The 22,874-nt window shown below is 50.6% G+C and overlaps 1 protein-coding gene across 2 annotated transcripts in view; it reads left to right on the top strand.

The window, feature by feature from the left end:
* XRCC1 (X-ray repair cross complementing 1) overlaps positions 1-22,874 on the top strand; it is a 282,052-nt gene that overhangs the window by 227,972 nt on the left and 31,206 nt on the right. For both annotated transcript variants that reach the window (XM_078655577.1, XM_078655578.1), the window contains exons 13-14: positions 18,015-18,066; positions 18,802-18,929. In XM_078655577.1, the coding sequence (XP_078511703.1) occupies positions 18,015-18,066; positions 18,802-18,929 (180 nt within the window). The remainder of the gene's footprint in view (positions 1-18,014; positions 18,067-18,801; positions 18,930-22,874) is intronic.

Below are 22,874 nucleotides of genomic sequence, written 5' to 3'. Positions count from 1 at the left end.
CTCTCTTCAGGACAACCTGATTATAGTCTTCTTAGATCGATGCACGAAATCTGTGTATGGAACTATGCGCTTCAGACCATATATTTGCTGATATAATTCTCCTTGCTAAGTTTTACCTCCTATGGCTGTTAAAAGAGGGGGGGGTTTAGAGGGGGGGGGGGGGCAGATCACGTTGCGACAACCATTACAATGATAAAGTGACATCGGCGGACATTGCCTGCGATAAATATTCCCTACCTCCCTGCTTATGGGGTTCAGGGAATGTTATTAGTTAATGAGAGCCAGCAGCATTTCCTCCTGCTTCAAAGTCAGTGTTTTATTGTTTTACAGTTAGAAGGCTTGTTTGCATTACAAAAACCCTCACTCGAGAAACATTTTCCTTGGCAGCGCCCTTCCACATCCAGACTAGCCCTTGTTTTGTCTGGAGTCTGGCAGATGAGGCTTCTTGCAGCCTCTGATCACCTAATTTGTAGATATTATTTACTGCTGAGCAAAGGTGCGTGCACATGGATTATTTGTGAAGTACAGGCTCTTTAGTGAAAACCTCATTTATACACTAGAAATGCACACATCAGTTTCTTTTTGGGCTTGAGGTTCTTTGTTGTTTTGCTTCTCTGAGTCTAGCACAGCAGATCTCTGTACCTTCACAGGTATCTCAAAGTCAAACACATACATAAGACATTGTCATTTACAATGCCAGTAGCTTGAATTCTTCCAAATGCAAGACCTATTGCATTGAAAATGCTTGTTGTGAGAGTGGCTGCTGTCCTCGCTGTAGCCTAACTATGGTGGCAGTGTAATTTCTTGTAAGGGGTGTAGGCCTATTTACCAGCACCCCATGTAAAAGGTCTGCTCAGTTTAGTCTCCCATAATTGGGGTCCTTGACCTTCATGATGTCTTGGACATTTATTGAAGGTACCTGTGCTGGATGGTCTGTGTTGGCTTTACTGCGTAAGTGGACTGGTGAGTCCTCTAGTCAACAGGACTCCATGTTTGCTACACAACATCGTGGTCTTCATCACGATAGGCTGGTTGTGTCCGAATACTACTTTGCATGTACACAGGGGTCTCCGGAGGGACAGTGAGGCAGGCGCCCTTGAAAATGCAATTAACCCCTTCCATGCTGATGACGGCCCCGGTCCGTCATGCATCACTGTGGGTGTGTGCTGATGACGGCTGGGGGCTGTCATGATCCCGCCCACTCTTTAAAACGGCCGCACCGCATGAAAATTCGCCACGCATGCAAGGGGTTAATAGTACAAAAGATGCTGCTGCAGGATTGGAAGAGCATCTGTGCGTTCGGACGATGCAGCTTCCTATGACTGCCATTCCACAATCAGTACGGCTTTGAATGATTTGACGACTCGAGGAGGAGGTCCTGTGCATCAGGAGAAAAGATGAGGACCCAGGAAGATTCAGCGGACCGGCTGCTCTCAAGTCCCGGAAAGCTTCCCGCAAAACCTGAGGAACTGCCTTGCTGCTTACCTGTCCATAGAGACTAGGCTTACCTGAACCAAAAGAGGCGCTGTTCGGTGCCTACCAGGAGTAGTCACCGGAATCACAGAGAGGAAGTCCAAAAAAAGCCTTAGTTGAAGGGCATACATTGAGGACTTTTCGACAGACTGCAACTGCCCAGGAGCTAGCATGTCACCTTAGCCCAGCCTCCTAAGAACAACCCAATAACCACAAGTTTGACAAGCTTCTCCAGTGCCTTTTAGACTCAAAGTGAGCCTGCGCATTTCCTAATCCTCCCTGTTGGTTGCCTCTCCTTACCTCCTCTGCCGCTCTCTGAGGTTTCACAAAATCTTCACTTGGGTACCTGGCCTGGCATCCTGTCTCTTTGGAGGAAATCACACAGATTGTGGAGTGACAGAACAATCCTCTTAGCGGCCCTAGTTCCAGCGATAATGAAGTTATGGTGAAGATCCCCTGCAAGTGACTAATAGCTAGTGTGCTTCTGGTCTAACCAGTGCCTGTTGTTGGTGCCCCTGACTCATGCCTTGCTCCACCGTAAAATCATGACTGTGATTGTCTTCTCCTGAACTACCGCCTGAGGGGCATCCGGTGTATACTGGTACACCACCGAGCCACTGCCCCAAACCTAGAAACCAGTGGGCACTGAATTCCGGACTCATAAGCTTGAATCGTGCCCTACACCAGCCACTGGTCACCCCTGCCACACCCCAAGAATCGTCAAGTAAAACCTAAAGATTAACCTGTTTTCAAGGGTGGAATCGTGTTTTTTGGCCGGTGCATTTTTGTTGCTAAGGAGTAGTCTTCGTTCTCATCAAAATAAGACTTGGAAGACTAGCCTTATCTCTTGGAGATCTTTAACAGTTCATAACTTACTGACACTACTGCAACAGTGACTAAAATTGCAAACCTGAACGCTTCAGGCTTTTCCAGAGTCCCTCATAAATTTCCACATTAGTTAATATTGGCCACAGGGCTCAGTGTTAACACGATTTCTAGTGCAAGAATAGTATATACATTTTATTTCCTTTAATTATTTATGATAAATACTGATTTGTGAAACAGTGTATCTCCCCATTCATAGTATTCCATTTACTAATTATAGCTGTTGAACTGATTATTAGTGTGTGGGAGCTGTAAACAAATGTGTAATTGTACAGCCTACTTAACTATTGTTAAAACCCCTTTAATTTCTTCCATAATAAAGTACTAACTAGACTTTCTATTTAATAACCATTATCTGTTGTGTTCCACAATATATGACCGTCCCCAAATAGAGTGCACCAGTATAGTGATCCTGAGATGCTACTGGTTAACAGCACCAATTCACAAGAAAAACCCCAGTGGCCTCTGAGAATATGAGGGAAAGGGCTCCTAAGCATGGCAGAGTACAATAAACTGTGGATCCATGACACGCTCCACTATGCTAGAGCCTCTCTGTCCCTGCTGATTGCACCCTTGTAACTCAAGCCTAGAAGACCTTGGGTTGAGGGGATCTACCAAACCCCCATAAGACTGGCATCCTGCAAGACCCTGCTCAGGAGAGAAAGCTTCCGAGAGACAAAATTCAAAGTCAAACTGCTGAGCTGCTATAGTTGGAGCATGGCCTGCTGTTGCCTAGCTGAAGAGTCTTGTACCAGTGTGGTACCAGTGTGGTGTTATTGGCTCTGGTCATTTGGCATCCAGAGCTGAATGTGTGTTGCAAGGGTGATGTTGGATAAAAGCTACCACTGACCCAACCTCTGTGAAAAATTTGATCTGGTTGCGCAGCAGCCATCCAAGTCTAATCTCCTGGGTTATCCTACCCATTGCATCAGCCCTTGGGAAGACCTGTTCGCATACTGCCTGGGCATATTCGCTGGTGGACGAGGCTGAGCTCTGGTAAATAACATGTAAAGATAACTTTTCCGTTCAAGCCCAACCTCTCACTTAAGGCTGTCTGCTTAAAGTTACTTTTGTCCAATTTATTTTATTTCAGCTTTTTCTTAGTTTCCTTCTAATAAATGGTCTATGTTATAAATCATTTTGTGTCAGCTTTTCTATATATTATGTTTACATTTGTTATTGAACACCCGGATGGCACTTAAGGATTCTTCTGTTTTGTTTTCTTGTAGCTTCTAGATTAGGGTGTTGCTGTAACTCTGTTAAGGCGTGTTAAGCATTTTGGCATTCTGGCACTCTTGCTCAGCTAGTTTCTCAGACTTAGAAGTAAGAGAAATAGCATATGGGCTAGAGAAGACCAAACTGGTGGGAGAATTAGGAAATAAAATCAGCTGAGGAAGGACTGGACCTAAGGAATGAAAGGTAGCTTCATAAAATAAAGGCTACAGAAGAGACCGCCTGCGGGAATGGGCTGGAGAATTAGGAATAAGAGACATAATCGATGCAATGGAGGAAAATGGCAACAAAGACCAGGAACAGTAACATCGGAGTGAGGACTAGAAATAAGAGACTGAAAGGAAAGTCGCAAACAAAAACCACTGAAGGTGGTTTAGCCACGAGTCCTGAAGTGAAATCCTGGCGTGTCCTGCAGCAAGCAGCTCCCCCAAGAACCCAGAGTACCTGCCCTGCCTTCCCCAACCAGACTTTGTCTCCCGTGAGCACCGGATTTGCTCACCAACAGACTTTGGCTCTGGCCAAATCCACGAGTCTGCGCCTAAAGCCCACGGCCTGAGTTTGAGTGGCCCAACCCCACAAGGAGGTCTCCCCGGCGATCCTGACCTGCGATCTGGTGATTACTGACCTACCTCGAGTCTCCAGCCGACGCCTGCAGCCCCTTTCTGGAGGATCCCCCGACGGCGACCGCAGCTGGTTAGAAAACCTCGATGGCAAAAGACACCCTTGGTCGGCCCAACCAATGGTGTCTCTGCATTCCAAGACATCCCAACTTACCTCTCCAACCGGTAGTCGCCTCCAGTAGATCTTCGTCCTGTGCCTGTAGTGTTGGTTGCAACCGAAGAATCCCCATTGAAACTAACAGGGCACCCAATGCCTAAACAGCACTCTGCACCTGGCCGCCCCTGTGCCGCTGTGGTTGCGCCTTGTGTGCTAAATCGGATCTCCCTTTGCCCTGAGCCAAAATCCAGGAGCTTTGCTCCCACAATGTTGTGGCCTGCTCGTCAGCAGCCATCAACTGTAGGCCCCCTACCTCCCATTGGATAACATTGGGCCTCAGCACTCTGCACCCTACCGCCCTAGTGCAGCTGAGGGTGCTTTGAGAGTGCATTGTTGATATTGGGGGAACCCTGGTTTTAATCCATGTACTTACCGTTAATACAATAACCAGATTTTTCCCCATAGGACTGCCATTGACTGCTTCAAAATAGTTTTAAGTATGGAGTTGGATTGTATGAAACCTTAAACTGCATATTAACAAAAACTGATTCACTTAACCTGTATCTAGGAAATGTCCCAGGGCGATATCTAGGCATATCACACTGAGTAGAAAAAGTAACTTGAAAAGTAACATACTCAGTAATCAAAATAGTAGTTAAAAAGTAATTCTGTTTTATGAACAAATTACTTACCTGTAACCAATCCAATTGCATTCAACTGTATTTAACTGCATTATTCTTGGAAAGTATTATTATACTTACCTGGCTTACAACTAAATAATATTTTTATACAAACAAATTGGCCTGAGTTTAGTCTTTGAGTGTGTGGCATCATTTTTTGCCTGTGTGTGTACAATAAATACTTAACACTACCCTCTGATTTAGCCTTACTGCTCGCCCACACTACCACAAATAGAGAATAAGGTATCATCTACTTTTACCTCTGTGAAGCCTCTGGGGATGCACTGGACTCTGTGCACACTATACCTCACTTTGGTACAATATATACAGGGCCAGCTTCCTACAGTGAAGCAAACCAGGAATACGAAAAACAGGCAGAGGAAGTGATCCGAGGAACAAGAGTACAAGCAGTGTGAATGGGGAGGGCTTGATCTGGACAACAGTAAAGTGAGCTGAGGGTAGTAGCAACAAAGGGGTACAGAGAGCCAGTAATGAGAGCCACGAAAGTCAAAGCCTGGAAACAGTGATTGATTCTAGACAAAAAGGAGGATGACCACAGCATGGACATTGTAATCAATCCTCTGAATGTATCACCTGCTCATATGATTGATAAAAAGTGTGACGAAGGCAAAAAAAGTCCACGTTTGTTAGCATCCGTTAGTAACTTTAGCCAAAGCTTTTAGTCTATTGGTGTTTTCTTTCTTTATTTCTAATTTTGGATCTTGTGCGTTGTATTCGAAGAAAAATAAGAGCAGTTCTTTCCCATTGGAAGCCAAAATTGCTTACATTTAAGTAAGACATCCAGTAACACTTCAGGCAGCAGTTGATAAAGTATATTGACTTATGACCCCTGAAATGTTATTATGCAAACCTGTCACCTTATCAGAATCGATGTTTATTACAGTTATTTAAGAATCCCAGCTTTATGCTATTGACATTAGACTGCACCAGCCAATCACTTCAACTCCCTCAGTCTGCTTAGGTCCAGTATGTGGTGGCAAGGTTTCAGCCTGCTGAATGGTATGACTTCTAGGCGGTCTTCACTATATTGGGATGTGCAGAGAATTACTTACGAGACCTCTGATGGGGATGGCACCGGTATGGTGGCTGGATTTCTTCAGCCATACGTTTGCATTGGGTATTCATTCTGCACTGTGAAGGTAGCATGACATGTACAGCACATAGGAACATGTTTGGAAACCTGGATTCCGTGACCTTTATTCTGGTTCGAGTTAAGACAGTAGTCTCCGGTTATCATTTTATTATCGTCATTTCCTTCTTCACTCCCTTGACTGGCCGCTAGGTATTTTGTGCTGCCATGTTTTTGAACAATGTGTTTGTGGTGCTGGTAATTGTGGTTTGTGGGATCTCTCCACTGTATTAGGGAAAATGTGGATGTTTCTATGGGGTATATAAAAGCCTGGATCCTCAGGGCTGGAAGTCACTTGGGTTTCTTGTAGATTCTACTGCAAAGCAGAGCCTCTGTTTCTTGCTAATGACATCTTGGGGACATTCCGAAAGCTTCCCGGGGAATGCTATCCCCATTTCTCACCATTGGCCTTTTAACTATTATGTGCTTGGTTTCTATTTGCTGCCTTTATTTTGTTTAGGATGCCCCGGTCTCTTGTGAAGAGCATTCCTTATTTACTGAGTGCTCCCTGTAAATCTTCTTCGTATCTGATCACATTTGCTGTGCGTCCGCTCTTCTCTGCACCGCTCTTCTCTGCACCGCTCTTCTCTGCACCGCTCTTCTCTGCACCGCTCTTCTCTGCACCGCTCCTCTCTGCACCGCTCCTCTCTGCACCGCTCCTCTCTGCACCGCTCCTCTCTGCACCGCTCCTCTCTGCACCGCTCCTCTCTGCACCGCTCCTCTCTGCACCGCTCCTCTCTGCACCGCTCCTCTCTGCACCGCTCCTCTCTGCACCGCTCCTCTCTGCACCGCTCCTCTCTGCACCGCTCGTCTCTGCACCGCTCGTCTCTGCACCGCTCGTCTCTGCACCGCTCGTCTCTGCACCGCTCGTCTCTGCACCGCTCGTCTCTGCACCGCTCGTCTCTGCACCGCTCTTCTCTGCACCGCTCTTCTCTTCTCTGCACCGCTCTTCTCTGCACCGCTCTTCTCTGCACCTCTCTTCACTGCTCTTCACTGCACCACTCTTCTCTGCACCACTCTTCTCTGCACCTCTCTTCACTCTTCTCTGCACTGCTCTTCTCTGCACCGCTCTTCTCTGCACCGCTCTTCTCTGCACCGCTCTTCTCTGCACCACTCTACTCTGCACCTCTCTTCACTCTTCTCTGCACCGCTCTTCTCTGCACCGCTCTTCTCTGCACCGCTCTTCTCTGCACCGCTCTTCTCTGCACCGCTCTTCTCTGCACCACTCTTCTCTGCACCTCTCTTCTCTGCACCTCTCTTCAATCTTCTCTGCACCGCACTTCTCTGCACTTCTCTGCACTGCTCTGCACTGCTCTTCTCTGCACCGCTCTTCTCTGCACCGCTCTTCTCTGCACCGCTCCTCTCTGCACCCCTCCACTCTGCACCCCTCTTCTCTGCACCCCTCTTCTCTGCACCCCTCTTCTCTGCACCCCTCTTCTCTGCACCCCTCTTCTCTGCACCCCTCTTCTCTGCTCCCCTCTTCTCTGCTCCCCTCTTCTCTGCACCCCTCTTCTCTGCACCTCTCTTCACTCTTCTCTGCACCCCTCTTCTCTGCACCCCTCTTCTCTGCACCCCTCTTCTCTGCACCCCTCTTCTCTGCACCCCTCTTCACTCTTCTCTGCACCGCTCTTCTCTGCACCCCTCTTCTCTGCACCCCTCTTCTCTGCACCCCTCTTCTCTGCACCCCTCTTCTCTGCACCCCTCTTCTCTGCACCCCTCTTCTCTGCACCTCTCTTCTCTGCACCCCTCTTCTCTGCACCTCTCTTCACTCTTCTCTGCACCGCTCTTCTCTGCACCCCTCTTCTCTGCACCCCTCTTCTCTGCACCCCTCTTCTCTGCACCCCTCTTCTCTGCACCCCTCTTCTCTGCACCGCTCTTCTCTGCACCGCTCTTCTCTGCACCGCTCTTCTCTGCACCCCTCTTCTCTGCACCCCTCTTCTCTGCACCCCTCTTCTCTGCACCTCTCTTCACTCTTCTCTGCACTGCTCTTCACTCTTCTCTGCACCGCTATTCTCTGCACCTCTCTTCACTCTTCTCTGCACCGCTCTTCTCTGCACCGCTCTTCTCTGCACCGCTCTTCTCTGCACCGCTCTTCTCTGCACCGCTCTTCTCTGCACCCCTCTTCTCTGCACCCCTCTTCTCTGCACCTCTCTTCACTCTTCTCTGCACTGCTCTTCACTCTTCTCTGCACTGCTCTTCACTCTTCTCTGCACCGCTATTCTCTGCACTGCTCTTCTCTGCACTGCTCTTCTCTGCACCGCTCTTCTCTGCACCACTCTACTCTGCACCTCTCTACTCTGCACCTCTCTACTCTGCACCTCTCTACTCTGCACCTCTCTTCACTCTTCTCTGCACCGCTCTTCTCTGCACCGCTCTTCTCTGCACCACTCTTCTCTGCACCACTCTTCTCTGCACCTCTCTTCAATCTTCTCTGCACCGCACTTCTCTGCACTTCTCTGCACTGCTCTGCACTGCTCTTCTCTGCACCGCTCTTCTCTGCACCGCTCTTCTCTGCACCGCTCCTCTCTGCACCCCTCTTCTCTGCACCCCTCTTCTCTGCACCCCTCTTCTCTGCACCCCTCTTCTCTGCACCCCTCTTCTCTGCACCCCTCTTCTCTGCACCCCTCTTCTCTGCACCCCTCTTCTCTGCACCCCTCTTCTCTGCACCTCTCTTCACTCTTCTCTGCACCGCTCTTCTCTGCACCGCTCTTCTCTGCACCGCTCTTCTCTGCACCGCTCTTCTCTGCACCGCTCTTCTCTGCACCGCTCTTCTCTGCACCGCTCTTCTCTGCACCCCTCTTCTCTGCACCCCTCTTCTCTGCACCCCTCTTCTCTGCACCCCTCTTCTCTGCACCCCTCTTCTCTGCACCCCTCTTCTCTGCACCGCTCTTCTCTGCACCGCTCTTCTCTGCACCGCTCTTCTCTGCACCTCTCTTCTCTGCACCTCTCTTCACTCTTCTCTGCACCTCTCTTCACTCTTCTCTGCACCGCTCCTCTCTGCACCCCTCTTCTCTGCACCTCTCTTCACTCTTCTCTGCACCGCTCTTCTCTGCACCCCTCTTCTCTGCTCCCCTCTTCTCTGCACCCCTCTTCTCTGCACCTCTCTTCACTCTTCTCTGCACTGCTCTTCACTCTTCTCTGCACTGCTCTTCACTCTTCTCTGCACCGCTATTCTCTGCACTGCTCTTCTCTGCACCGCTCTTCTCTGCACCACTCTACTCTGCACCTCTCTACTCTGCACCTCTCTACTCTGCACCTCTCTACTCTGCACCTCTCTTCACTCTTCTCTGCACCGCTCTTCTCTGCACCGCTCTTCTCTGCACCACTCTTCTCTGCACCACTCTTCTCTGCACCTCTCTTCAATCTTCTCTGCACTGCTCTGCACTGCTCTTCTCTGCACCGCTCTTCTCTGCACCGCTCTTCTCTGCACCGCTCCTCTCTGCACCCCTCTTCTCTGCACCCCTCTTCTCTGCACCCCTCTTCTCTGCACCCCTCTTCTCTGCACCCCTCTTCTCTGCACCCCTCTTCTCTGCACCCCTCTTCTCTGCACCCCTCTTCTCTGCACCCCTCTTCTCTGCACCTCTCTTCACTCTTCTCTGCACCGCTCTTCTCTGCACCGCTCTTCTCTGCACCGCTCTTCTCTGCACCGCTCTTCTCTGCACCGCTCTTCTCTGCACCGCTCTTCTCTGCACCCCTCTTCTCTGCACCCCTCTTCTCTGCACCCCTCTTCTCTGCACCCCTCTTCTCTGCACCCCTCTTCTCTGCACCGCTCTTCTCTGCACCGCTCTTCTCTGCACCGCTCTTCTCTGCACCGCTCTTCTCTGCACCGCTCTTCTCTGCACCTCTCTTCTCTGCACCTCTCTTCTCTGCACCTCTCTTCACTCTTCTCTGCACCGCTCTTCTCTGCACCCCTCTTCTCTGCACCTCTCTTCACTCTTCTCTGCACCGCTCTTCTCCGCACCCCTCTTCTCCGCACCCCTCTTCTCTGCACCCCTCTTCTCTGCACCCCTCTTCACTCTTCTCTGCACCGCTCTTCTCTGCACCGCTCTTCTCTGCACCCCTCTTCTCTGCACCCCTCTTCTCTGCACCCCTCTTCTCTGCACCCCTCTTCTCTGCACCCCTCTTCTCTGCACCCCTCTTCTCTGCACCTCTCTTCACTCTTCTCTGCACCGCTCTTCTCTGCACCGCTCTTCTCTGCACCGCTCTTCTCTGCACCGCTCTTCTCTGCACCGCTCTTCTCTGCACCGCTCTTCTCTGCACCGCTCTTCTCTGCACCCCTCTTCTCTGCACCCCTCTTCTCTGCACCCCTCTTCTCTGCACCCCTCTTCTCTGCACCCCTCTTCTCTGCACCCCTCTTCTCTGCACCCCTCTTCTCTGCACCCCTCTTCTCTGCACCCCTCTTCTCTGCACCGCTCTTCTCTGCACCGCTCTTCTCTGCACCGCTCTTCTCTGCACCTCTCTTCTCTGCACCTCTCTTCTCTGCACCTCTCTTCACTCTTCTCTGCACCGCTCTTCTCTGCACCCCTCTTCTCTGCACCTCTCTTCACTCTTCTCTGCACCGCTCTTCTCTGCACCGCTCTTCTCCGCACCCCTCTTCTCTGCACCCCTCTTCTCTGCACCTCTCTTCACTCTTCTCTGCACCACTCTTCTCTGCACCCCTCTTCTCTGCACCTCTCTTCTCTGCACCGCTCTTCTCTGCACCCCTCTTCTCTGCACCTCTCTTCACTCTTCTCTGCACCGCTCTTCTCTGCACCCCTCTTCTCTGCACCCCTCTTCTCTGCACCCCTCTTCTCTGCACCTCTCTTCACTCTTCTCTGCACCCCTCTTCTCTGCACCCCTCTTCTCTGCACCGCTCTTCTCTGCACCGCTCTTCTCTGCACCCCTCTTCTCTGCACCCCTCTTCTCTGCACCCCTCTTCTCTGCACCTCTCTTCACTCTTCTCTGCACCACTCTTCTCTGCACCGCTCTTCTCTGCACCCCTCTTCTCTGCACCCCTCTTCTCTGCACCTCTCTTCACTCTTCTCTGCACCACTCTTCTCTGCACCCCTCTTCTCTGCACCTCTCTTCACTCTTCTCTGCACCACTCTTCTCTGCACCTCTCTTCACTCTTCTCTGCACCACTCTTCTCTGCACCTCTCTTCACTCTTCTCTGCTCCGCTCTTCTCTGCTCCGCTCTTCTCTGCACCGCTCTTCTCTGCACCCCTCTTCTCTGCACCTCTCTTCACTCTTCTCTGCACCCCTCTTCTCTGCTCCGCTCTTCTCTGCACCCCTCTTCTCTGCACCGCTCTTCTCTGCTCCGCTCTTCTCTGCTCCGCTCTTCTCTGCACCGCTCTTCTCTGCACCGCTCTTCTCTGCACCGCTCTTCTCTGCTCCGCTCTTCTCTGCACCCCTCTTCTCTGCACCCCTCTTCTCTGCACCCCTCTTCTCTGCACCGCTCTTCTCTGCACCGCTCTTCTCTGCTCCGCTCTTCTCTGCTCCGCTCTTCTCTGCACCGCTCTTCTCTGCACCTCTCTTCACTCTTCTCTGCACCCCTCTTCTCTGCTCCGCTCTTCTCTGCACCCCTCTTCTCTGCACCGCTCTTCTCTGCACCGCTCTTCTCTGCACCCCTCTTCTCTGCACCCCTCTTCTCTGCACCTCTCTTCACTCTTCTCTGCACCACTCTTCACTCTTCTCTGCACCACTCTTCTCTGCACCTCTCTGCACCTCTCTTCACTCTTCTCTGCTCCGCTCTTCTCTGCACCGCTCTTCTCTGCACCGCTCTTCTCTGCACCGCTCTTCTCTGCACCCCTCTTCTCTGCACCTCTCTTCTCTGCACCTCTCTTCACTCTTCTCTGCACCTCTCTTCACTCTTCTCTGCTCCGCTCTTCTCTGCTCCGCTCTTCTCTGCACCGCTCTTCTCTGCACCCCTCTTCTCTGCACCTCTCTTCACTCTTCTCTGCACCCCTCTTCTCTGCACCTCTCTTCTCTGCACCTCTCTTCTCTGCACCTCTCTTCACTCTTCTCTGCATCGCTCTTCTCTGCACCTCTCTTCACTCTTCTCTGCACCTCTCTTCACTCTTCTCTGCACCTCTCTTCACTCTTCTCTGCACCTCTCTTCACTCTTCTCTGCTCCGCTCTTCTCTGCTCCGCTCTTCTCTGCACCGCTCTTCTCTGCACCCCTCTTCTCTGCACCTCTCTTCACTCTTCTCTGCACCTCTCTTCACTCTTCTCTGCTCCGCTCTTCTCTGCTCCGCTCTTCTCTGCACCGCTCTTCTCTGCACCCCTCTTCTCTGCACCTCTCTTCACTCTTCTCTGCACCCCTCTTCTCTGCACCCCTCTTCTCTGCACCCCTCTTCTCTGCACCGCTCTTCTCTGCTCCGCTCTTCTCTGCTCCGCTCTTCTCTGCACCTCTCTTCACTCTTCTCTGCATCGCTCTTCTCTGCACCTCTCTTCACTCTTCTCTGCACCTCTCTTCACTCTTCTCTGCTCCGCTCTTCTCTGCTCCGCTCTTCTCTGCACCGCTCTTCTCTGCACCCCTCTTCTCTGCACCCCTCTTCTCTGCACCGCTCTTCTCTGCACCGCTCTTCACTCTTCTCTGCACCTCTCTTCACTCTTCTCTGCACCTCTCTTCACTCTTCTCTGCTCCGCTCTTCTCTGCTCCGCTCTTCACTCTTCTCTGCACCCCTCTTCTCTGCACCCCTCTTCTCTGCACCGCTCTTCTCTGCACCGCTCTTCTCTGCACCCCTCTTCTCTGCACCCCTCTTCTCTGCACCTCTCTTCACTCTTCTCTGCACCACTCTTCTCTGCACCGCTCTTCTCTGCACCCCTCTTCTCTGCACCCCTCTTCTCTGCACCTCTCTTCACTCTTCTCTGCACCACTCTTCTCTGCACCCCTCTTCTCTGCACCTCTCTTCACTCTTCTCTGCACCACTCTTCTCTGCACCTCTCTTCACTCTTCTCTGCACCACTCTTCTCTGCACCTCTCTTCACTCTTCTCTGCTCCGCTCTTCTCTGCTCCGCTCTTCTCTGCACCCCTCTTCTCTGCACCTCTCTTCACTCTTCTCTGCACCCCTCTTCTCTGCTCCGCTCTTCTCTGCACCCCTCTTCTCTGCACCGCTCTTCTCTGCTCCGCTCTTCTCTGCTCCGCTCTTCTCTGCACCGCTCTTCTCTGCACCGCTCTTCTCTGCACCGCTCTTCTCTGCACCGCTCTTCTCTGCTCCGCTCTTCTCTGCACCCCTCTTCTCTGCACCGCTCTTCTCTGCTCCGCTCTTCTCTGCTCCGCTCTTCTCTGCACCGCTCTTCTCTGCACCCCTCTTCTCTGCACCTCTCTTCACTCTTCTCTGCACCCCTCTTCTCTGCTCCGCTCTTCTCTGCACCCCTCTTCTCTGCACCGCTCTTCTCTGCACCGCTCTTCTCTGCACCGCTCTTCTCTGCACCCCTCTTCTCTGCACCCCTCTTCTCTGCACCTCTCTTCACTCTTCTCTGCACCACTCTTCACTCTTCTCTGCACCACTCTTCTCTGCACCTCTCTGCACCTCTCTTCACTCTTCTCTGCTCCGCTCTTCTCTGCACCCCTCTTCTCTGCACCTCTCTTCACTCTTCTCTGCACCGCTCTTCTCTGCACCTCTCTGCACCTCTCTTCACTCTTCTCTGCTCCGCTCTTCTCTGCACCGCTCTTCTCTGCACCGCTCTTCTCTGCACCGCTCTTCTCTGCACCGCTCTTCTCTGCGCCATAGAACTCTGTAGCTCTCTACTCTACGCCACTCTAGTCTTCATTCTACGATGCAACGACACTCCACAACACTGGGACAGGCTGGCCAGTCCCCCTCTCCTCTATGCGACAAACTATAACCATGCTGAACAGCCGCCACGCCGCTGTGTAACTTGTCTAAGCCAATAGCTCTTCCATGGGCGAGGCCTATTAGCTTTGCCAAGTGCTTGTTTATAAATGCTTTTCATCGTTAAGAAATGTTTTTCATGCCTACGAATGTTTAATTTGCGATATGGCCAGATGGCTCTCCTTTTCTGGTCTTTGACTTTAGAGTAGTAACTAGCTTGTGACAGTTTTCATCTGGGATAAGAGGGTCTATGTCTTCTGCCTATCTGCACATGTGTTGTCTCTCTGTCCTCTGTTATTCCATCAGTGATTATCCTCCCGTCTGTGGTATTCTGGGCTTTGGCGCTGTGCTTTTTTTTTTTTGAGGACTCGTAACAGTTAATTTCGATCAATAAATGATCATAAAACACAATTTCACTTAAAACAACAATAAATAAAATATACCATCATAAAAGGATTTAAGATGTATCATCGGGTAGGCAAATTTTTTTTTTTTTTTGAAGTGGTACACTGATAGTCGCATCAGTTTGGGTTTCAGTATACGTTGTGGGCACAAGCATGAATGCATATTTTATATATCGGAACAATTTAAAATACATTTAAAAAAGATTTCCATTAAAAGAATACGGGGACCTTTTGCTGCAAGCCGAGTCTCTTCATAACCAATCATCATATAGAGTGCATATACCTCGGATCTGCCCTTATTGTAGGAATTTTAAGTTGTATCTAATATTTTGCATCTAATATGCCAGGCATACAGAAGACACCTTAACACTGAAAACACAACCCGCGCAGTGTTTCCAGACCTCGATATGCGAGTGGCATGTGTGAGTCGTGCGATAGAGAGTAGCTGCCAGACTGGAAGTATCCTCTCCTCCTGGTTCACATATGGGCAGGACTTGAAACCCAAAGTGCTGCACAGATTTAGGGCTCAGTTTGCAAAAACGGGCAGTTAAAGTGCCATGTGAAGAAAATAACTGACAATTGGACAGAATGTAATCCCAGTATCTAGATTGTACTTATTTATGTCTGTAATTGTTCATGAGGGTCTTTGATTCTCTACGGAGAGTTCATGGGCGCAATTAACAGCTACAGTTTATTTATTTATTTATTTTGTGAGATGAAGATGTCAGCAGTGGCCCCCATGTAATTATTGGGAGTTCATGGGGTGGTCATGTACAGTGCCCACAAAGAAAGCCTCTTAGATCTTCCTCTTTTAAACAACCGAAGAATTTGCATCATTTTATAAATTCTGACCTTGTTGATGTTGACTAATTTCCATTTCCATTTAATGGCTTCCAGTAGGCAAAGCCCTGTCCTCCCCTATCTCCGGCTCCCTCTCTGACCTTTGCCTTCTCAACATACGCCAAAGGCAGAAGTGACTCACAGGCGCTCGAGCCCATCTCTTTCTTGAAATGTGCCAGCACAGCCATGTTCTTAATCCTTCAGGCGGCTCCTAGATGTGCACCTGTCCTTCAGGCGACCCCTAGATGTGTACCTGTCCTTCAGGCGACCCCTAGATGTGAACCTGTCCTTCAGGCGGCTCCTAGATGTGTACCTGCCCTTCAGGCGGCTCCTAGATGTGTACCTGCCCTTCAGGCGGCTCCTAGATGTGTACCTGTCCTTCAGGCGGCTCCTAGATGTGCGTCTGTCCTTCAGGCGGCTCCTAGATGTGCACCTGTGCTTCAAGCGGCTCCTAGATGTGTACTTGTCCTTCAAGCGGCCCCTAGATGTGCACCTGTCCTTCAGGCGGCTCCTAGATGTGCACCTGTCCTTCAGGCGGCTCCTAGATGTGCACCTGTCCTTCAGGCGGCTCCTAGATGTGCACCTGTCCTTCAGGCAGCTCCTAGATGTGTAACTGTCCTTCAGCCGTGTCCTAGATGTGTACCTGTCCTTCAGCCGTGTCCTAGATGTGTACCTGTCCTTCAGGCAGTTCCTAGATGTGTACCTGTCCTTAAGGCGGCTCCTAGATGTGTACCTGTCCTTCAGGCGGCTCCTAGATGTGTACCTGTCCTTCAGGCGGCTCCTAGATGTGTACCTGTCCTTCAGGCGGCTCCTAGATGTGTACCTGTCCTTCAGGCGGCTCCTAGATGTGTACCTGTCCTTCAGGCGGCTCCTAGATGTGTACCTGTCCTTCAGGCGGCTCCTAGATGTGTACCTGTCCTTCAGGCGGCTCCTAGATGTGTACCTGTCCTTCAAGCGGCTCCTAGATGTGCACCTGTCCTTCAGGCAGCTCCTAGATGTGCACCTGTCCTTCAGGCGGCTCCTAGATGTGTACCTGTCCTTCAAGCGGCTCCTAGATGTGCACCTGTCCTTCAGGCGGCTCCTAGATGTGCACCTGTCCTTCAGGCGACCCCTAGATGCGTACCTGTCCTTCAGGCGACCCCTAGATGCGTACCTGTCCTTCAGGCGGCTCCTAGATGCGTACCTGTCCTTCAGGCGACCCCTAGATGCACACCTGTCCTTCAGGCGACCCCTAGATGCGAACCTGTCCTTCAGGCGGCCCCTAGATGTGTACCTGTCCTTCAGGCGGCTCCTCGATGTGTACCTGTCCTTCAGGTGGTTCCTAGATGTGTACCTGTCCTTCAGGCGACCCCTAGATGTGTACCTGTCCTTCAGGCGACCCCTAGATGTGCACCTGTCCTTCAGGCGGCTCCTAGATGTGTACCTGTCCTTCAAGCGGCTCCTAGATGTGCACCTGTCCTTCAGGCGGCTCCTAGATGTGCACCTGTCCTTCAGGCGACCCCTAGATGTGCACCTGTCCTTCAGGCGACCCCTAGATGTGAACCTGTCCTTCAGGCGGCCCCTAGATGTGCACCTGTCCTTCAGGCGGCCCCTAGATGCGTACCTGTCCTTCAGGCGGCCCCTAGATGCGTACCTGTCCTTCAAGCGGCTCCTAGATGCGTACCTGTCCTTCAGGCGACCCCTAGATGCACACCTGTCCTTCAGGCGACCCCTAGATGTGAACCTGTCCTTCAGGCGGCCCCTAGAAGTGCACCTGTCCTTCAGGCGGCTCCTAGATGTGTACCTGTCCTTCAGGCGGCTCCTAGATGTGCACCTGTCCTTCAGGCGACCCCTAGATGTGCACCTGTCCTTCAGGCGACCCCTAGATGTGAACCTGTCCTTCAGGCGGCCCCTAGATGTGTACCTGTCCTTCAAGCGGCTCCTAGATGTGCACCTGTCCTTCAGGCGGCTCCTAGATGTGCACCTGTCCTTCAGGCGGCTCCTAGATGTGTACCTGTCCTTCAGGCGGCTCCTAGATGTGCACCTGTCCTTCAGGCGACCCCTAGATGTGCACCTGTCCTTCAGGCGGCTCCTAGATGTGTACCTGTCCTTCAGGCGGCTCCTAGATGTGCACCTGTCCTTCAGGCGGCCCCTAGATGTGCACCTGTCCTTCAGGCGGCTCCTAGATGTGTACCTGTCCTTCAGGCGGCTCCTAGATGTGTACCTGTCCTTCAGGCGGCTCCTAGATGTGTACCTGTCCTTCAGGCGGCTCCTAGATGTGTACCTGTCCTTCAGGCGGCTCCTAGATGTGCACCTGTCCTTCAGGCGACCCCTAGATGTGCACCTGTCCTTCAGGCGGCTCCTAGATGTGTACCTGTCCTTCAGGCGGCCCCTAGATGTGCACCTGTCCTTCAGGCGGCCCCTAGATGTGCACCTGTCCTTCAGGCGGCTCCTAGATGTGCACCTGTCCTTCAGGCGGCTCCTAGATGCGTACCTGTCCTTCAGGCGGCTCCTAGATGCGTACCTGCCCTTCAGGCGACCCCTAGATGTGTACCTGTCCTTCAGGCGACCCCTAGATGTGCACCTGTCCTTCAGGCGGCCCCTAGATGTGCACCTGTCCTTCAGGCGGCTCCTAGATGTGTACCTGCCCTCCTGGCCTGTTTCCTAAGACGCTGGCAGAAGGGACTGTAAGACCATCAAATATGTCTTCTCTATGTAGGTAATGGATGCGGAACAGAATTGATGTCCAGTAAAGATGTCCCCAATCTCCTGGCGTTTGTACCAAGACAGAAAGGTAGAAAATGACTTAGTAAAGGTCTCCTTTGTTTGTTTTCAGAAGACCATGGAGCTGAGGACTCCGGTGGAGATACCGAGGATGAATTAAGACGGTGAGTGTGTGCTATGATGGAGTATCTTTGAAAATGTCACCGCAGGGAGTTTGCCACGCCAGCTTTCTGCGTCTTATGGAGCTTGATCGTTTATTTGAGGCGCTGACCTCCGCCAGCTGCGGTGGAAAGCGCAGAGAGTTCTTCTCGAGCTGAGTCTGAGCTGCAGCAGCCCAGGCATTGTGGTCCGCACACTGCTCTTTTGATGCACCACCGTCATGGCCATCCTCATCATCATCATCCTCATCCTCATCCTCATCATCATCATCATCATCATCATCATCATCATCATCCTTCTCTGCTTTTCTCCCACCCAGGCTAGGCACAGTGACCTGCAGGACCCCAGCACTCTGAGCACAAGTGGAGCTGACCCACAGGGTCCCCTTTTATTTCTGCACTAGACATTGATGACATTGTGTACATATATTAAGAATTGGTGTGCATGAGCCGCTGGTGTGTGTGCATACAGATACATGCCAGCCTCGTTGTCCCTCTCAGCGCTGGTTGGACTTATTTTGTGCTATGTGAGAGAGCACCAGAAGGGTGTGACTGATTGGGTCCTTGTTTTATAATCCCCCCCAGAGATTGCGCGTCAGTATGGTTTCCCTTCCATCTCCCTTGTGCACAGCTACTTGCATTTTCACCTTCCTAGTCTCCCATTGGTGTCAGAATTTGGTCACCATATCCCGCTGTCTCTCCGGAGATGTGTGACTGATTCCTTCCTCCCTCTTGCCTCAGGATTACAGAGAAGAAGCAAGTTAAGCTGGAACCCCCTACCAAGAAGGAGGAAGACCCTTATGCTGCATCAACGGATGAAAATACCGACATTGATGATGATGTGGATCTGCCCATCCCTGAGCTCCCAGGTACAGCGCATGTTGGCGTTTGATAATCTGGACGCAGCGCTAGGTTGGCGCTTCATAGTCAACGGAGCGCTAGGTTGGCGTTTCATAGTTTGGACGCAGCGATAGGTTGGCGTTTCATAGCCTGGACGCAGCGATAGGTTGGCGTTTCGTAGCCTGGACGCAGCGCTTGGTTGGCGTTTCATAGTCTGGACGCAGCGATAGGTTGGCGTTTCATAGCCTGGACGCAGCGCTAGGTTGGCGTTTCATAGTCTGGACCCAGCGCTAGGTTGGCGTTTCATAACCTGGACGCAGCGCTTGGTTGGCGTTTCATAGTCTGGACGCAGCGATAGGTTGGCGTTTCATAGCCTGGACGCGGCGCTAGGTTGGCGTTTCATAGCCTGGACGCAGCGCTTGGTTGGTGTATCATAGTCTGGACGCAGTGCTAGGTTGGCGTTTCATAGTCTGGACGCAGCGCTAGGTTGGCATTTCATAGTCTGGACGCAGCGCTGGGCTGGCGTTTCATAGACTGGACGCAGCGCTTGGCTGGCGTTTCGTAGTCTGGACGCAGCGCTTGGCTGACGTTTCGTAGTCTGGACGCAGCGCTAGGTTGGCGTTTCGTAGTCGACGCAGCGCTAGGTTGGTGTTTCGTAGTCGACGCAGCGCTTGGCTGGCGATTCGTAGTCGACGCAGCGCTTGGCTGGCGATTCGTAGTCTGGACGCAGCGCTAGGTTGGCGTTTCATAGTCTGGACGCAGCACGAGGTTGTCCTGCTCTTAGAGTTGTTCTAGGCCCGCTAGTGTATGGTTCTGCTTGGTTCAATTGTGGCAGTTTCCTGTCTGTTCGTTCCTTCCAACTCCAGCACAGCTCCCTTGCAACACTGTTTGAGCTGTGTCGCTTGCCTGGTGCACAATCGTTTGCAGTCACCCTTTTCTCTGGTATCCCTTGTAATATCACATGCCTTAGATGAAGCACACTACTGTAGCCTGATTCTTTGAGTTTCCGTAGCACATATTGTCTTCCTTTAAATTTCTCCAATCTGATTTAAAGGTCTCCTAGTTGCACTTTACCTGTTCTCTTTTCTGGGCAGTTGGGTTGTGTTTTTGACCCTGCATACTTTTACTAAAGAGATAGTATTAAATCACGCACTAGTTAACTGTTCCCAGTGCCAAGCTGTGAATGCGCTGATCAAATAAACAAGTAAATAACGGGGCAGGTTGGGTGTTTAAACCTAATCCCCTTCAAGAGGCTTATTCACATCTTCAAAGGACTCTGCAGTGGGTGGGTGGGAGGGGTGGTTGTGTGAGTGAGTGGGTGATTGGGTCCCACACCTCGAGTTTGTGTATTTTCTGTATTCTGTCACTGTATGTGTAAATCCAGAGCTTCTCTTCAATGACATGGAAAGAAATGAAGATGATGTACTATGTCTCGATTTTTCATGGTTAGTTTATTTAAAAACTCGTGTGGCAGCAAAAGGTATTCCATCTCAAATTCTAGTTCCCAAGCTCCTTTCACTCCCATTAGAGGGATACTAACAAATCAAGAAAGAAGGGCCAACGTAGGCCTGAGCTCCCTCCAGGTGGCTCGGCTTCCTCATAGTTCTCTTCAGAATCCAGCGACCCTTCTCCTCTGGACTTAAGCACCATGGGCTTGAAGCCGGCACGCGCCACGGCATCTCCATCACCATGGCCAGGATCCTCACTACAGATCCTGACCCGCAATCCGAAAACCGGGGAGAGAATACAGGAAGAAAATGCATTTGTCCCCTGTTGAGAGAGCAGACCCCCAGAAGAACCAAGACATTTAGAGGAACATATTGTGTGAACTAAAGCATGTCCTGAGGAAGTTTGAGAAAATACCATACACCTGTGAGACCATGCCTGGTTGATCAAGACAACTAAATGTGTCAGCTGTTCGAAAAAATACTCAGGCAAGTGTTCAATGAGGGCGATGAAAGAGATTGAGTAGGATATGATTATGATAAAGAAAAATATATATATTTATTTATTTATTTATTCACCAGCTTTTGCCCATAGAACGATAGAACGAAGCAGCACTCACTGTGAGTTACCGGGCACAGACGAGGCTGATAATTATGGAAACTCGACATTCAGCCCAACGCCTTTAAAGCCTAATCAGTCCTTGATCACAGGCCGCCGACTGCATGTCTCAACAAAACAGATGAAAACCACCAGTTAATTACTGAGATCTTTTAATTGTCCCAAACCTGAGTGTGTGAGTGTGTGAGTGTGTGTGTGTGTGTGTGTGTGTGTGTGTGTGTGTATACAAAAATGCAGCAGGGAACTCTGGGTAGTTCTCAAGTTTAGGTGGAAAGCAGCTCCTGTTAGAGCACCCTCAACACCAGCGACACTCTAAATTTGCTCACCTCAAATGTCTGCTTCTCTATCAAAGTCTTTAAGCATAGGATTAGCGCAGTGCAATCCATGCCGAGGTAGAAAGGGACAAAGGCTTTTGCCATTTCTACACCAACAATTGTAAGCATAGGTATAGCACAGTTTTATCCGTGCCAAGCTGTAAAATGACAAAAGCCTCTCCCCACTCCAGCCACAGTACTACAGCGTGGAGTTGGTAAAATAGCAAACAAGTCTCCGGCTTCTATTCGCTTCATGAATCTGCCTTGGGACAAGTTCCAGGCAAACTCATGTATCAGAGGACTATGTGAGAGACTCCAGAACTGTTAAACCTACCTCCTAACTCATTTCTTTGACTTGCAAACTAAGACGAATTAGCAATAAGAAGGTTGAATTAATGGGACTGATGTCTGGAATGCTTGTCCTCTCTCAGCTCTATTTATACTAACTACTTAAAGACTAATGTGGGCTCTACAGTTCTCAATTTTAACCAACTTAATGACAGTTTTAGGTATTCTCATTTTCTTGTGCCGTTAAGACGATACACAATGGCCTCTCCCTGCCTCCTTGCTAAATTTAGAGCACATATGTCCACTTCCATTATCACACGGCATCTTTCTAGATACCGACTTGACCGCCATAAGTATAGCTTTTGCGAGGAGTGATGCCTTTCAGTTTGCAGGCTTCAATTTGCAGGCTGTAATTTGCTTCCTGATGAGCATAAAGTACTGCCCTTAGGGGTCACCATCACTCAAGCCTGGACTGTTATAATCTTAAACTTCTATAATCTTAAACTTCTATAATCTTGTCCTACAAGGTATTTTTCAAGCCTGCCTTGTTTAGCCTCCAGATAGGTCACAATGCAGCTGCGGTCTTAAATGAGTTATGCTCTTTTCTTGAGTTATCCAGTTGCTGTCTGCTGTGGCTCACAGTTGCAATATATTGCCATTTAAATGCCTACATGTCTTTGCCACAGCCTATCTAGCAAACACTGTACTGTGCTACAACCCTCTTCACGCTAAAGAAAACCTCCTTTGTCAGAACTTAGATTGAGTATGCAAGTAGGCACGATCCGTCCGTCTCTGTCGCTGGTGCATGTGCCTGCTCCTTGAGGTCCACCGTCCACTGTGTCGAACTCGGTAGAAAGTATTAACCCCTTGGGCGTGGCCGCGATTCTGCGCCTGTGCGGCACATTCCGATCGCGGGTGCGGTCATGACGGCCGTGAGCCGTCATCAGCACACGAGCACTGTGTGCCATGACGGCTCCCGGCCGTCATCAGCATAGAAGGGGTTAATGGGTAACTTTGTTTGGGGGACCCAGTAAGGTTCCATTGCGTTTTCGTAGGCTCAGTCTGCCCTGCATCCTGACTGAGGACATTGGCCATGAGGTAACAAGCACTTGGTGACTTGTCTGTACTGTGAGACTAGACGACAACCCTAGTTATCAGCAATGAATCTGGTGCTGTACCATTGCTGTGGTCAGACGTGCTAAACATCCTCTGTTTATGCTTCTGTTTATTGCTTCTCTACTGTCCTCACTTTTCTTATAATTTCCTTCTGTAGCTTGATGACTGAGTAACATCTGCATGACTTCTGGT

The sequence above is a fragment of the Lissotriton helveticus genome, chromosome 7 (assembly GCF_964261635.1).
Source record: "Lissotriton helveticus chromosome 7, aLisHel1.1, whole genome shotgun sequence".
Taxonomy (NCBI): domain Eukaryota; kingdom Metazoa; phylum Chordata; class Amphibia; order Caudata; family Salamandridae; genus Lissotriton; species Lissotriton helveticus.
The sequence above is the reverse complement of the archived record's forward strand: the minus strand, read 5'-3'. Positions and strand labels throughout refer to the sequence as shown.